This window comes from Xenopus tropicalis, chromosome 6 (assembly GCF_000004195.4).
Source record: "Xenopus tropicalis strain Nigerian chromosome 6, UCB_Xtro_10.0, whole genome shotgun sequence".
Taxonomy (NCBI): Eukaryota; Metazoa; Chordata; class Amphibia; order Anura; family Pipidae; genus Xenopus; species Xenopus tropicalis.
The window spans coordinates 18,496,519-18,511,841 of NC_030682.2; the positions used below are offsets into that span (position 1 = coordinate 18,496,519).

A 15,323-nucleotide genomic window follows, 5' to 3' on the forward strand; every position below is an offset into this window, starting at 1 on the left:
CAGGATGTCACCAGACCTATGTGACAGTAACAAGTGCAATTCGCACTGCATTCAGTATAGTGGAATACTGAACCATATACAAGATTATAATAAATAGCCTGTATCTTATGTATTGTCCCTTAAGGGCAGTGACACATGGGGAGATTAGTCGCAGCGCGACCAATCTTCATTGTAGCGGGCGACTAATCTTCCCACAATGGCATCCCACGGCTAGAATGTAAATCGGTGGGATGGCAAATGTGGCGCCATGATTTGGCGAAGTCGCCAAAGTTGCCTTGAGAGGAAACTTCGGAAAATCGTGACACCACATATGCCATCCCACCGATTTACATTCTAGCCGGTGGGATGGCATTGTGGGAAGATTTGTTGCGGCACAACTAATCTCCCAGTGTGTCAAGCCCCTAAAAAGTGAAGTATAAGAACGTGGCTTATTTTATGTACTTAGCTTTCTTTATAGGCATAATTTTATTTATACAATTAGGTTGCAAGGGCCAAACTAATTGGCAAAGCAGAGACTGTACCTGAATAGCACCTACTATGGGCCATAAAATATTGTCTTTTCTTATAGCTGATATGTGGTGAAAGCCAAAGAAAGCAGCATTGCAACTCAATGCATAGTAAAAAGTCAGAAAATAATTTTTTTTTTTTTACTGAAGTTAATCAGGAAATTCAGTAAAAGAGACGCAAGCTTCTTTTAAAAGGAGCGCTTTGCAGTGCAGTCAGCGAGATGCAGAACATTAAACATGGCACTATTAGAAGAGACGCTCGATATAGCTTAGCTTGATATTTTAAGCTTTATCGCTACATTTGAGGCATCGTTTGCTGTTCCAGTTCCACTATTTTGTGAGATGTTATTCATCTAACAATGCAAAAAGCAAGCCGCCAGGCTTTAAATGTTCTTGTTGTTTAAGCACGCCTGCAAGATGCCCATTGATCATTAAACTTAGATCCCTTTACAAATTAGTTACACATACAGTGGATTTGCCAAGGCTGCCCCGACTGGTTTTGCTCAGCTTTCTACATCAGAAACACAGGATGAGTCTTGGGTCACCAATACCTTACATAGTTAGTAGTATAAAGACACCTGTCAGTCCATCTTATTCCAAATCCAAAGGAATTAATATGATGCTGGTCCTTCCTTTTCTGTTTAACAGCCACTAAGTTTCTGGAAATGTTTCCGCTAGATGTTGGTGGATTTGCTTCCATTTATACTTAAGAGGTTGGGCACTGATGTTGGGGACCAGGCTATGTTGCAGTTAGAATTCCAATTAATTCTATAGGCATTGCAATTTATCCTGCAGGTACTGAGCTGGAGTTAAGGTCACAGCTCTGGTCAGGCCTCTCAGTTCCTTCCACAAACCCATTCTGTACAGCTGTCTCTGTGCATGGCAGTATTATGGGAGTTATAACAGTAAGGTGCCTTCCCCAAACTGCTGTCACAGAGTAGGGGGCATGATGTCAAGAATGTCACCATATACTGTAACCCTAAAGGGGTTGTTTACCTTTTAGTTAACTTTTAGTATGATATAGAATAGCCAATTCAAAGCAACTTTTTATATGTTTGTTTTTTTTATTATTATTTGCCTTCTTCATCTTTTCCAACAGTCAAAAAACTATTGTTCTGTGAGCTGCAACTTTATTTTGTTGTTGCTTTTCATAGCTTATTTTTCTATTCAGGTCCTTGCCTATTTATATACCAGTCTCTCATTCAAACCTCTACCTGGTTGCTAAGGGAATTTGGACCCTAGCAACAGGATAACAGCTACACTGGAAAGCTGCTGATTAAAAAAATAAAAAAAATAAATAAACAGAAAATATGAAGGCCAACTGCAAATAGTCTCTGAATATTGCACTCTAAATGATATTTAAACTTAACTCAAAGGTGAACAACCCCTTTCCATGACCTTTACTTTTCAAATGGCCTCGGTTATTTATTTTTTGTTATTGATCCTTTTTATTAATTACTTTTCTATTCAAGCCCACTCTTATTCATATACCACTCTTTCATTCAAACCACTCCCCCTAGTAACCACATATCTGCTGAAATTCCAAACTGGAGAGTTGCTGAACAAAAAGTAAAATAATAAAAAAAAATGAAGACCAATTGCACATTGTCCTAGATTATTACTCTCTACATCATACTAAAAGTTCAGAATTGAATAACCCCTTTAAGGTCTTGGGAAGTTTTCCATGGTGTTGGCTAGAGCCCCTGGTCCCACTGAAAGCAAAGCTAAACTCCTCACCCACCACACTTTACTGTCAGCATGATGTATTTAGGCAGTAAATAATCAGCTAATATGTGCCAAACCACCACTTCTGTGACAGATAATGAAACACCAGAGAACCCTTTTTTACAGTTGCAGAGTCCAATAGTGTGACCTTTACACAGACAGTGAGCATTACACATGGTGATGTTAGGTGTGCATGCTAGGTTACAAATATTCATTATGCTGGCATTACTTCTAGCAAATATTTAGAACTCAGTAGTGAGAGTTCCAGTTGAGGCCATATCATTTTATTTGGAGTGTCTGGATACTTTTGGCCATATAGTGTATTTACGAATCTATCATTTCGACCACTTGCCAAGAAATTCAACTCAGCAGACGCTGGGGTAATAACTTATTATAAGGAACGGAGAAATGATAAAAATTACCTCCTCTCTCTTAATATGGTTAATGCTCAGGAAGCACTGGAGCAGCAGATCCTTCACGTTGTGACTCTCTTCAGAGTTGAAATCAAAACTGAGCAGAGCTGGATGCAGATGCCACAAGCGCCCAATATCAGCAACCTAGTAATAGGTACGGTGATACAAGTTAGCACTGAACATCTCAAACATTTTCCAAAAAAAAATATAAGTGCCATTGAAACAGAGTAGCTTAAGAAATACTTTAAAGGAACAGTAACACCAAAAAATGAAAATGTATAAAAGTAACTAAAATATAATGTGCTGCTGCCCTGCACTGGTAAAAGTTGTGTGTTTACTTCAGAAAGTCTACAAAATTTATATAAATAAGGTGCTATGTAGCCATGGGGGCAGCCATTGAAAGGAGAAAAGGCACAGGCACATAGCAGATAACAGATAAAACACTATTGTATTCTACAGAACTTATCTGTTATCTGCTATGTAACCTGTGCCTTTTCTCCTTTTTTCCAGCTTGAATGGCTGCCCCCGTGGCTACACAGCAGCTTATTATATAAATTATAGTAGTGTTACTGTAGCAAACACACCAGTTTTACCAGTGCAGGGCAACAGTGCATTATATTTTTATTACTTTAAAGCTCTTTCATTTTTTGGTGTTACTGTTCCTTTAAGTAAAAGTGCTCCAAATGAACAGCTGGCCTGCGGTTCTTATGATGACTGGAAGATGCAGATCATATAGGAATGTTTTTTCCATGCTAACCAATAGACATACTTAACTACAAAGTGATTTTTCCACAGAGCAGTGATTATGATAGATAAGGATCAGAATCACTTCAGGATAAAACCTACCACACACTTTACTTCAAGAGATTTTGCCAAAAGCAAAAGAAAGGCGGTTTTCCCAAATTCTTCTTTTCCTTGGAGCCCTTTTTCCCACCAGGCTTCACATAGATGTCTGATAGCAAGGATAATGTGGGATTCGGATTTAGGCAAAGCATGAACAATACCTTGAAAAAAAAAAAGACAAATATATTTTAGCATTCAGGGTTTTTAGATGCAATAAAGACCTTAAACGACAAGCAAAGCCCCTCAATGGATTAGGGTACAAAGAATTTTCCTTTTGCAGAAGGTACTGTAGCAACCTTGAGTTTCAAATTTATCTTCTGTACCTCAGTATCTCTGCCGAGCCCACACTTCACTGCCACGGGGCTACTGTTCATCTGTGATGGTACAGTAAACCTTATACATAAGGAAAAGTTTCTACCTTTGTATTTAATCAAGCTCATCTTGCTCTTCAACAAGTCTGTTAAAATGGGTAGTTCAACTTTTGCTTCATTTTTAGTATGTTACAGAATTTCTTGTTCTTGGCATTTTTTCAATTTGTCTTTATTTTTTTAGATTTTGAAATATCTACCTTTCACTTCTGCTGCCTCTTACCAAGTTTGAAATGGGGATCATTTTCCCCATAAGACAAAAACTGTGATGCTACAACAGTACATATTCTATTTATTCTCTCTTTTTGAAACCACTGCCTGGTTGCTAGGGTAAAATGGACCCTGCTGAAATTCTAAACTGGAGAGCTGCTAAACAAAGTGCCAAATCATTCAAAAACAAAATTATACAAAAATAAAAAAACAAGTTTCACATTATTATGGTCTACATTGTACAAGTTCATTTAAAGGTTAAATACGTATTTAAAATTCTGCTCCCTTGTACTAAGTACTAAAGGAATTTTAAAAAAGCACACACAGAGCTAGTTTAGCTATAGAGTTTTCAATCACTACATTAGAAATAAACTTGGCATAAATTACAGTGCTGTAGTTGGCAGAATAAATGACATTTGCTTTTATTGTTGAGCCCATGATATTTCAAGTCACTTTTCCATAGCAACGGAGTAATTGTCATGATAAAAAGGGGGGGGGGGAACCTAAACAGCATTTGCATGAACATTTGTTAAGTGTCAGAAATGGCCATAAACAGAATAAAAGTTGTTATTTAAATGCATAAAAAGAACAAGTTTTATTGCTTTCAAAGGACACACACGGATTTAGGGTAAAGATAGTTTGTACAAATAAATATATATAGTAAAATAATCTAAAGAGGATGTAAAATCATATTCAAAACTGTACTTCAGGCTAGTTCTTCAGGTTAAAGCAGGGGTCCTTAAACTTTTTAAACAGGGGGCCAGTTCATGGTCCCTCAGACTGTTGGAGGGCCGGACTATAGTACTCAAACTACGCCCCACCCCCCAATGTGTCCTCAAACTACAGCCCAGTCCAGCTGCCTGCTCACCCCTCTCTGCTGCGTCCTTAAACAGCCTGCTCCTCCTGCCTGCTCCCTGCTGTGTACTCTAACTATGGCCCAATCCCCACTGCGTTCTCCCACTTCCTGCGTCCTCGCGTCACATCACCGCGATGAGGCAGACAGGTAGTAGCCAGGGGTGACGATGCAGCAGGGGCCGGGTAAATTAACTTGGGGGGGCGGATCTGGCCCACGGGTGGTAGTTTGAGGATCCCTGGGTTAGAGAGATGATGTCTGTGCACCTTAATTTTCCAACAATGTATGAAAAATGGCTCAAGAACCAAAAATGTAATTTCCCCAATGACCCAGTCAGAGCTTTGGTCACAATCCAATTGAGAACCTGTAGATCTATACGTAAATTGAGGTACACATGCATGATCTGCCTGGAAGATGCACCAATATCACTTCTAAACAGTGTGCAAAGAAGGAAAAAGCTGACCTCCATAATCCATGCTGTGCACTGAAAACTTTTTTAATGGCAGTGTCCTTTAAGTCCTAGAGATGTGGTAATGGCAGATTCTGTTAATGCCTATAAGAGGGGCCTGGATGAGTTCTTGATCAATCAGAATATCCAAGGCTATTGTGATACTAATATCTATAGTTAGTATTAGTGGTTGTATGTATAGTTTATGTATGTGAGTGTATAGATTGGTAGGTGTGGGTTGTGTGTGCTGGGTTTGCTTAGATGGGTTGAACTTGATGGACTCTTTTTTCAACCCTATGTAACTATATAACTATGTAACATGAATATACATCATATTTAGACAAACATACCACTGAGGATTGCTGCACATTCTAAGAGAGCTTCATAGCACACATCTTCATCTATGACACACACAGAAGCTGCAGCAGCTATTGTTAGCCCGTGGATTATAGACATTGTTTGTTTCTATGAGTCAAGGGAAAAAAAATAATGCAATTATTAAGCTGTAATGCTGTTAGAAAGCAAATGTATGGAACTTTATTTTAGCTTTTTATTATCCAGAATGCTTGGGACCTGGGGTTTTCCAGATAGGGGGTCTTTTGTTCAGATTTCTATTTTAGATTTTTTTCTTCTAAAATGTAGGTTTTAAAAATAAATTAGTTTCAGTTCCCTGCCCCCTGCTGTTTTTCAATAGCAGCTCAAGTCAAGGGCCCGATTTTCTAACCTGGAACCATTTTAATATACAGGTCCTTTTAAAAAAATTAGCATATTGTGATAAAGTTCATTATTTTCTGTAATGTACTGATAAACATTAGACTTTCATATATTTTAGATTCATTACACACAACTGAAGTAGTTCAAGCCTTTTCTTGTTTTAATATTGATGATTGTGGCATACAGCTCATGAAAACCCAAAATTCCTATCTCAAAAAATTAGCATATTTCATCCGCCCAATAAAAAAAAAGTGTTTTTAATACAAAAAAAGTCAACCTTCAAATAATTATGTTCAGTTATGCACTCAATACTTGGTCGGGAATCCTTTTGCAGAAATGACTGCTTCAATGTGGCGTGGCATGGAGGCAATCAGCCTGTGGCACTGCTCAGGTGTTATGGAGGCCCAGGATGCTTCAATAGCGGCCTTAAGCTCATCCAGAGTGTTGGGTCTTGTGTCTCTCAACTTTCTCTTCACAATATCCCACAGATTCTCTATGGGGTTCAGGTCAGGAGAGTTGGCAGGCCAATTGAGCACAGTAATACCATGGTCAGTAAACCATTTACCAGTGGTTTTGGCACTGTGAGCAGGTGCCAGGTCGTGCTGAAAAATGAAATCTTCATCTCCATAAAGCTTTTCAGCAGATGGAAGCATGAAGTGCTCCAAAATCTCCTGATAGCTAGCTGCATTGACCCTGCCCTTGATAAAACACAGTGGCCCAACACCAGCAGCTGACATGGCACCCCAGACCATCACTGACTGTGGGTACTTGACACTGGACTTCAGGCATTTTGGCATTTCCCTCTCCCCAGTCTTCCTCCAGACTCTGGCACCTTGATTTCCGAATGACATACTTTGGACAACTGAGCAACAGTCCAGTGCTGCTTCTCTGTAGCCCAGGTCAGGTGCTTCTGCCGCTGTTTCTGGTTCAAAAGTGGCTTGACCTGGGGAATGCAGCACCTGTAGCCCATTTCCTGCACACGCCTGTACACGGTGGCTCTGGATGTTTCTACTCCAGACTCAGTCCACTGCTTCCGCAGGCCCCCCAAGGTCAGGAATCGGTCCTTCTCCACAATCTTCCTCTGGGCCCAGTCACCTCTTCTCGTTGTGCAGCGTTTTCTGCCACTTTTTCCTTCCCACAGACTTCCCACTGAGGTGCCTTGATACAGCACTCTGGGAACAGCCTATTTGTTTAGAAATTTCTTTCTGTGTCTTACCCTCTTGCTTGAGGGTGTCAATGATGGCCTTCTGGACAGCAGTCAGGTCGGCAGTCTTACCCATGATTGCGGTTTTGAGTAATGAACCAGGCTGGGAGTTTTTAAAAGCCTCAGGAATCTTTTGCAGGTTTTTAGAGTTAATTTGTTGATTCAGATGATTAGGTTAATAGCTCGTTTAGAGAACCTTTTCATGATATGCTAATTTTTTGAGATAGGAATTTTGGGTTTTCATGAGCTGTATGCCACAATCATCAATATTAAAACAAGAAAAGGCTTGAACTACTTCAGTTGTGTGTAATGAATCTAAAATATATGAAAGTCTAATGTTTATCAGTACATTACAGAAAATAATGAGCTTTATCACAATATGCTAATTTTTTGAAAAGGACCTGTATTAGTAGGCACATTTCTCAGGACCAGCTCCAACCCCTCCAAAATCTGGCACAGAATTTGTTACATTACTTGCTGCCGATTCTTTGACGCTGGTGAGAAATGTATCAACTTAAGTATAGAATTTTAAACAGTTTAGAAAGTCGACATCTGACTTTCTGGGAATCATTTTCAAAAATCATTTTTAAACTATAAAGGTGCGCTAACCATCCCAAAATAAAGAAAACCAAAATAACTATGAGCGCTCTTTAGAGCGCAAATTACATTATTCCCCTAGATTTTAAAATATCAGAAATGTTGAGTGGTGGGCTTCCCTTTAAAACAATAACACAACACATTAAATTCTAATACAAAATGACAAAGACTAGATGAACCCTATCCAAAAAATGAAATGTAAAAATATATTTGTCTACACACTGGCACGTTCATGACTATTCCAGAACTGTTAGAAGCTCCAGAGAGGAGTTTATGAATAAAATATATTATTTTACCACATCTGAGGAACTCTCTACTTCCATGTCATCATCACTGTCATCATCAATATTTTGCCACCCTTCCACAGGGTTTGCCACCAAAGTATCAGTTAAAAGAGTCTTTAGTTTCTCCCATAATTCCTCCTTCTGTTTCCTTGGCAACTCTTGCAGTAATTCATTTAGATCAAAAGGATCAGACACGTCTTTCTGTTAAGGCATAAATAAAAGTTTTAAAAGCATTATCAGAATATGAATAAGTAGACAACATAAGAACAAGCTCTTTTTTTATTTAAGGAATTAATCTACTAAAAAGTAACATTATGCACAGGGATAAATGTATTCACAAAGTGCATCTTACTTACTGCGAGACAGATTTAACAATGGCAACATAAGATAACACATTGAAATGCATAAAATGTGTCGGCTAATCATACAGCCATATAACTTTTTACTTGTTAACTTATATGTAGATTTGTGTATATACTTTTTGCATTATAGGTAAGGAGAGAAAAAATAATCAAATGTTATCTCAAATATTGCTGGATATAATAACTCAGAATACATAGGGAATGGGGGTTTCCAAAGTGGGTGGTGGCTTATGACCCTGAATGAAAATAAGGGTAAGATAAGGGTAAGCTTATAAACTTGTAAGTTTATATATGGGATGTTTTTATAAAATGTGGGGCATATTTGCTTCCCTGGATACCCCTGGAACTATAATATAGTCAGCGTTCTAGCAATGTTTCAGTATATGCTTATTTGCTGCATTAGTTATCCCTGGAACAATAGCAAGGGGTACCTGTTACACCAACATGTTTTAGGGCGATTAGTCGCTGTGACTTTTAATTAAAGCAGTCATGGCGACTAATTGTGGCGACTTTCCGCCCATAGAGATTAATTTCATCACTGCGACAAATCCCGTGCGCAATTTCAGGCTTTTCGGAAAGTCGTGGCGACTAATCGCCCCATGTGTCTTAGCCCTTAGGGTGAAGACACACAGAGCTACTAGTAGCAGCTACTTTTTGTGGCTACTAAAATAGACAATGCTGATCATTTACTGATAATTGTCTCTACATGTGTTTTAGCAGAGGCACTGGTGTTTAGTAGCCGTGACAAGTAGCTGCTACTAAGTAGTGTCATCACTCTAAAGATCTGTACCTTTAGGGTGACTCTTGTATGTATGTATAACTTTATTTATAAAGTGCCACAAGGGTACGCAGCGCTGTACAATCTTACAAAATACAAAATTACACACAGGGAGGACAAGTGATATAATACAATAAATTATATATATAAGTGCCATGTGGAATGAGACACAGTATGAAGGAGGTCCCTGCCCCGTAGAGCTTACAATCTAAATCTTAATTATTCTATTTCTATCTGTAACCTTTCTGTGACTTATAAGAGCATTTCTCAATACCCTGGACTAAAGGGGGCGTTGCTCATAAAATGGGTGTTCAGACTTGTTGGGTTCAGGACTTTATTTACGTTGCAACATGCGATAGAGCCCCAACTAAAGCGGGACACTTGAACCCAAAAATAATTAAAACTTCTAATTAAAAGCAATATGTGAAGTTTTTGCAGCAAACAGTACAACATACCACAGTTGCTTGTTGGTGAAAAATTGTTACTGATCTGCTAATTAACAGGACATAAACAATTAACTAGCCAGCCAGATCACAGTAGAACATAGACATCATCCTTATTTGGTGCAGTATTCACTTTATTGGAGATCACCAAATCTCAGTTTCAACTGACTGCCAACACTTAAAGGGAGAGAGGACAATTTTCAGCCAGTTTTCAATAGAGTGGTAGTAAATAAAAGCAATAATGTGCAATATATTTATATTTCTGAGTTTTCAACTTCACATGAGTGTAGCATGGGGTGCAAAAAGTATTGCAATGAATAAGTGTTATCTAGCTAAGTGGGACAAAAAAATAGTATTTAAATATACTCACATGAAGCTGTATGAAGTTCAGGAAATCTTCTACAGAATCCTTGGCAGTGGCTTGCAAGAATGCCTCACGCTTGGACATTGTAAGATGTTTAGCCTAAAATATAAATAGTAAACACTGTAATGCTGCGGTGAAAAGTTATGTTAAGTTCCAAATGCATTGCAGTCTGTCTGTGCAAAACACATACCTGTAACTAACATCTGTAGCGGGGGAATCCCATGCAGTAACTACAGGTATGGGATCCCTTATCCAGAAACATGTTATCCAGAAAGTTCCGAATTACAGAAAGGCCATCTCCCATAGACGCCATTATAAGCAAATAATTCTAATTTTTAAAAATGATTCCCTTTATCTCTGTAATAATAAAACAATACCTGTACTTGATCCCAATTAAGATATAATTACCCCTTATTGGGGGCAAAACAGTCCTATTGGGTTTATTTAATGGTTAAATGATTCCCTTTTCTCTGTAATAATAAAACAGTATCTGTACTTGATCCCAACTAAGATATAATTACCCCTTATTGGGGGCAGAACAATCCTATTGGGTTTATTCAATATTTAAATGACTTTTAGCAGACTTAAGGTATGGAGATCCAAATTACGGAAAGATCCCTTATCCGGAAAACCCCAGGTCCCAAGCATTCTGGATAACAGGTCCCATACCTGTACTAATAATCAGTACCCAGAACTGCCCCATAAGTAACAAATCAAATGGTGCACAGTGAGAATACAAAGTGATTTAAGAGTGTTGTAAGGCAGGGCTGTCCAACTGGCGGCCCTCGACCCCCTCTGTGTGGCCCCCCACCTGTCTGGCTGCTTTGATGGTTTACTCTTGTGTAAGCTTTAAATAGTATCAGTACTGAGTTAAACTGCCCCCCTGCATGGTTCTCACCTCAGATTCAGGCTGTAATCCCCCTGTATTGTTTAAAAATGTAAACCCCTGTGTTGTTCACACCTTTTAATCTCTGCATTGTTCAACCCCTGCAGTGTTCACACCTCAGGATCAGGCTACAATCACCCACATTGTTCACCTCTTCACACCTCAGACATTGTATGTACTGCCTGGCCTATGCTGCCTGTGTATAGGCAGCATAGGGTAGGCAGAGTATGGCACATAGGAAGCATAGGGCAGGGAGGGTATGGCACACACAGGCAGCATAGGGCAGGAAGAGGATGGCACACACAGGCAGCATAGGGCAGGAAGAGTATGGCACACACAGGCAGCATAGGGCAGGAAGAGGATGGCACACACAGGCAGCATAGGGCAGGAAGAGTATGGCACACACAGGCAGCATAGGACAGGCATAGTATGGTAGATAGGCAGTATAGGGCAGGGAAGGTATGTAACACACAGACAGCATAGGACAGGCAAAGTATGGCACACACAGGCAGCAAATGACAGGCAGAGTGCTGCCTGTGTGTGCCTTACTCTGCCTGCCCTATGCTGCCTGTGTGTGCCATACTCTGCCTGCCCTATGCTGCCTGTGTGTGCCATACTCTGCCTGCCCTATGCTGCCTGTGTGTGCCATACTCTGCCTGCCCTATGCTGCCTGTGTGTGCCATACTCTGCCTGCCCTATGCTGCCTGTGTGTGCCATACTCTGCCTGCCCTATGCTGCCTGTGTGTGCCATACTCTGCCTGCCCTATGCTGCCTGTGTGTGCCATACTCTGCCTGCCCTACCCTGCCTGTGTGTGCCATACTCTGCCTGTGTGTACCATACTCTGCCTGCCCTATGCTGCCTGTGTGTGCCATACTCTGCCTGCCCTATGCTGCCTGTGGGAGGTGAACCTGGCAGGGGTTTGTTCTGGGAGTTTGTTAGCAGTTGGAAATAGCCATTAAATGGTCCCTAAGGTGTGTAATTATATGCTGGGGGTTGCTGTGCTATCCACAGGGGAGGAGGCATATGGATTTACGGGTATTTCTTAATATGATGTAATATAATTCTTTAACATATGAATAATGGTTGATATCCCTGCAGCAACCATTGTGATAAAATTGGTGTGGTTTGAAGTGGGTGTGTTTTAAAATGGGGGAGTGGCCAAAACTGGCTTCCATTAGCGGCCCTCCACCATGTATGCGAGAGAAATTCCGGCCCTCAGCACTGCAGAAGTTGGACAGCACTGTTGTAAGGTATAGGGTGCCCTACTAGTACTACTAGTAGCAGCTACTTGTCGTGGCTACTAAAATAGACAATGCTGATCATTGACTGATAATTGTCTCTGTGTGTTTTAGCAGAGTCAATTCTCAGTATTGTCTATGGCAAGGGATTTTCTGGTGTTTAGTAGCTGTGACAAGTAGCTGCTACTAAGTAGCTCCATGTGTCTTTGCCCTTACATAAACACAGATGTACAGTATATAGTCTTTTGTTCAGTGGTTGTAGAATAAGCCTTCTAAGGGGCCAATTCATTAAAACATGAGTTCGAATCCCAAATGGGAAAAATTCGATTTGGATACAATAATTTCTGAAGATCACAGATATCACGAATATGCTTACGAAAAAATCGTATTAGTCACGATAATATTGTATTGGCGATATCCGAATGATCGTAAAATGCAGGAAAACCTTTCCGACTTTGATCCTTCTGTGCATGATATTGGAAGCCTCCCATAGGGCTCAATGGCACTCTGCAGCTCCAACCCGGCCCAAGGAAAGTCTCCCATAGGGCTCAATGGCACTCTGCAGCTCCAACCCGGCCCAAGGAAAGTCTCCCATAGGACTCAATGGCACTCTGCAGCTCCAACCCGGCCCAAGGAAAGTCTCCCATAGGGCTCAATGGCACTCTGCAGCTCCAACCCGGCCCAAGGAAAGTCTCCCATAGGGCTCAATGGCACTCTGCAGCTCCAAACCGGCCCAAGGAAAGTCTCCCATAGGGCTCAATGGCACTCTGCAGCTCCAACCCGGACCAAGGAAAGTCTCCCATAGGGCTCAATGGCACTCTGCAGCTCCAACCCGGCCCAAGGAAAGTCTCCCATAGGGCTCAATGGCACTCTGCAGCTCCAACCCGGCCCAAGGAAAGCCTCCCATAGGGCTCAATGGCACTCTGCAGCTCCAACCCGGCCCAAGGAAAGTCTCCCATAGGGCTCAATGGCACTCTGCAGCTCCAACCTGTCCCAAGGAAAGTCTCCCATAGGGCTCAATGGCACTCTGCAGCTCCAACCCGGCCCAAGGAAAGTCTCCCATAGGGCTCAATGGCACTCTGCAGCTCCAACCCGGCCCAAGGAAAGCCTCCCATAGGGCTCAATGGCACTCTGCAGCTCCAACCCGGACCAAGGAAAGTCTCCCATAGGGCTCAATGGCACTCTGCAGCTCCAACCCGGCCCAAGGAAAGTCTCCCATAGAGCTCAATGGCACTCTGCAGCTCCAACCCGGCCCAAGGAAAGTCTCCCATAGGGCTCAATGGCACTCTGCAGCTCCAACCCGGCCCAAGGCAAGTCTCCCATAGGGCTCAATGGCACTCTGCAGCTCCAACCCGGCCCAAGGAAAGTCTCCCATAGGGCTCAATGGCACTCTGCAGCTCCAACCTGGCCCAAGGAAAGTCACCCATAGGGCTCAATGGCACTCTGCAGCTCCAACCCGGCCCAAGGAAAGCCTCCCATAGGGCTCAATGGCACTCTGCAGCTCCAACCTGGCCCAAGGAAAGTCACCATAATGAAGCTTGAATGAATCCAAAACTTTCATACTCGTTGCGACAATACGATTTTGTCGCGTAATTTTTAACGCACAGTACAAAAAAGTTGCGTAAAGTAACAAAAAAAACGGCGAAAATACGCAAGATATGAAAAAGTCGCGGAAAATACGAACGGTCTGATTGAACGAATGCTCAGAGTGTTCGTGGATTGATACATCTCCCCCTAAGACTCTAACTAAATCTGTTGGGAGGTATTTGCTACATAATTATACCCCCCCTTCCGCTTTTTGTTGTGACATGCCAAGGCGTTGCCTGGTACTATTTATACAGGGCCCTGAAATACTTGAAGCCCTGAAATACAATACTATACAATACTAATCTGTCTGAATTCAAACTTAGGTTTGACATAGGCACTAAATGGCATCCCTGCAGTTATCAATAGCAAATTAAATCTGAATCATACAGGCCATGCTGCTTGGGTTAGGCTTTGTATTTTGCTTGTTGGTGACAGCAGGAAAGTAGCCATGTATGTATGTATAACTTTATTTATAAAAACGCTACTTATGTACGCAGTGCTGTACAGAACACATTAATATTAACAGAGATATTAAAATAAATACAAAGTATTACAATAGTATTACAGTAGTACCCATAACTAGAGGTCTCCGGGGCACAGAGGAGGGCAGCAGACAGAATTACATGGGGAAAGTAATGGAGTTTAGAGATGCCCAGCCTGCTGCCCTTCAGCCTCCTATAATTCTCAGTACCCCTCTGACAGCCTAAGGTTATTGTGTGAGTTGCAGTTTAGTTAGGAGCCACAGACTGGGCATACATGATGTATACAGTACACAATCTGATGGACTGATGTTTCTGTCAGGGATAACAACTGTGTAATTAAGGAACCCCTGACAAAAATGCCCTCCCTTACTCGCCAGAAGGTCGATTCCCGAAATACTTCAGGACTATGTTACACCAGTAACGTGAAATCACTTAGTCAACTACAACTCCCAGAATCCTCAGCTACACATATTCCAATCAGCACTTCCAGACAGTCACTTGTCGCTCCCAGGTTAAGTTTCCAACTCCCCCTGTAATTGCGAACAACTTACCGTTCTTCTGGCTATTGGCAACCCGGTTCCTTCCCGCGTAATTGCTATTTCAAAACTTCTCTGCCCGCCCTATTGCGCCACCGGAAAGCGCCGCCTCTCAGTGTAGACAACACTGCGCATTGAGATGACGTAGCCGATTCCATTTCCGCATTCTTTGTTGTTGCCTTAGCAACGTGTAGCCAAAGTGTGCGAGGTGACAAGCCCTGAGTTCCCCAGTGTGCACCATAGTGTATTCCCATTAAATGTGACTGGAGATTTGCTCAACACTGTTGGTTTTAACCCTTTGCAGACAGGCCACAGTCTATAGGGCATGTCCATAACGCTCCTGCAATAAAGTCTATCAGGTTGGCACCTCCTTTCTAGTCAGGGTTGCCACCTGTCAGGTTTTGAACCTGATTTTCTTTTCTTGGGCTGCCCAGTTTAACTGAGCCTCTCCGGGTTCTAATCCCAGACAATACCCTGCCCC

General features: G+C 41.6%; 1 protein-coding gene across 1 annotated transcript in view; it reads right to left on the bottom strand.

The window, feature by feature from the left end:
• Positions 1 to 14,959, bottom strand: part of ncapg2 (non-SMC condensin II complex subunit G2) — a 40,652-nt gene extending 25,693 nt beyond the window's left edge. Inside the window, exons 1-6 of the mRNA XM_002935173.5 lie at positions 14,858 to 14,959; positions 10,119 to 10,211; positions 8,178 to 8,366; positions 5,717 to 5,831; positions 3,491 to 3,648; positions 2,654 to 2,788 (exon numbers count right to left, since the gene is read on the bottom strand). Of these exons, the coding sequence (XP_002935219.2) occupies positions 2,654 to 2,788; positions 3,491 to 3,648; positions 5,717 to 5,831; positions 8,178 to 8,366; positions 10,119 to 10,196 (675 nt within the window). The 5' untranslated portion in view covers positions 10,197 to 10,211; positions 14,858 to 14,959. The remainder of the gene's footprint in view (positions 1 to 2,653; positions 2,789 to 3,490; positions 3,649 to 5,716; positions 5,832 to 8,177; positions 8,367 to 10,118; positions 10,212 to 14,857) is intronic.
• Positions 14,960 to 15,323: the final 364 nt, after the last annotated feature.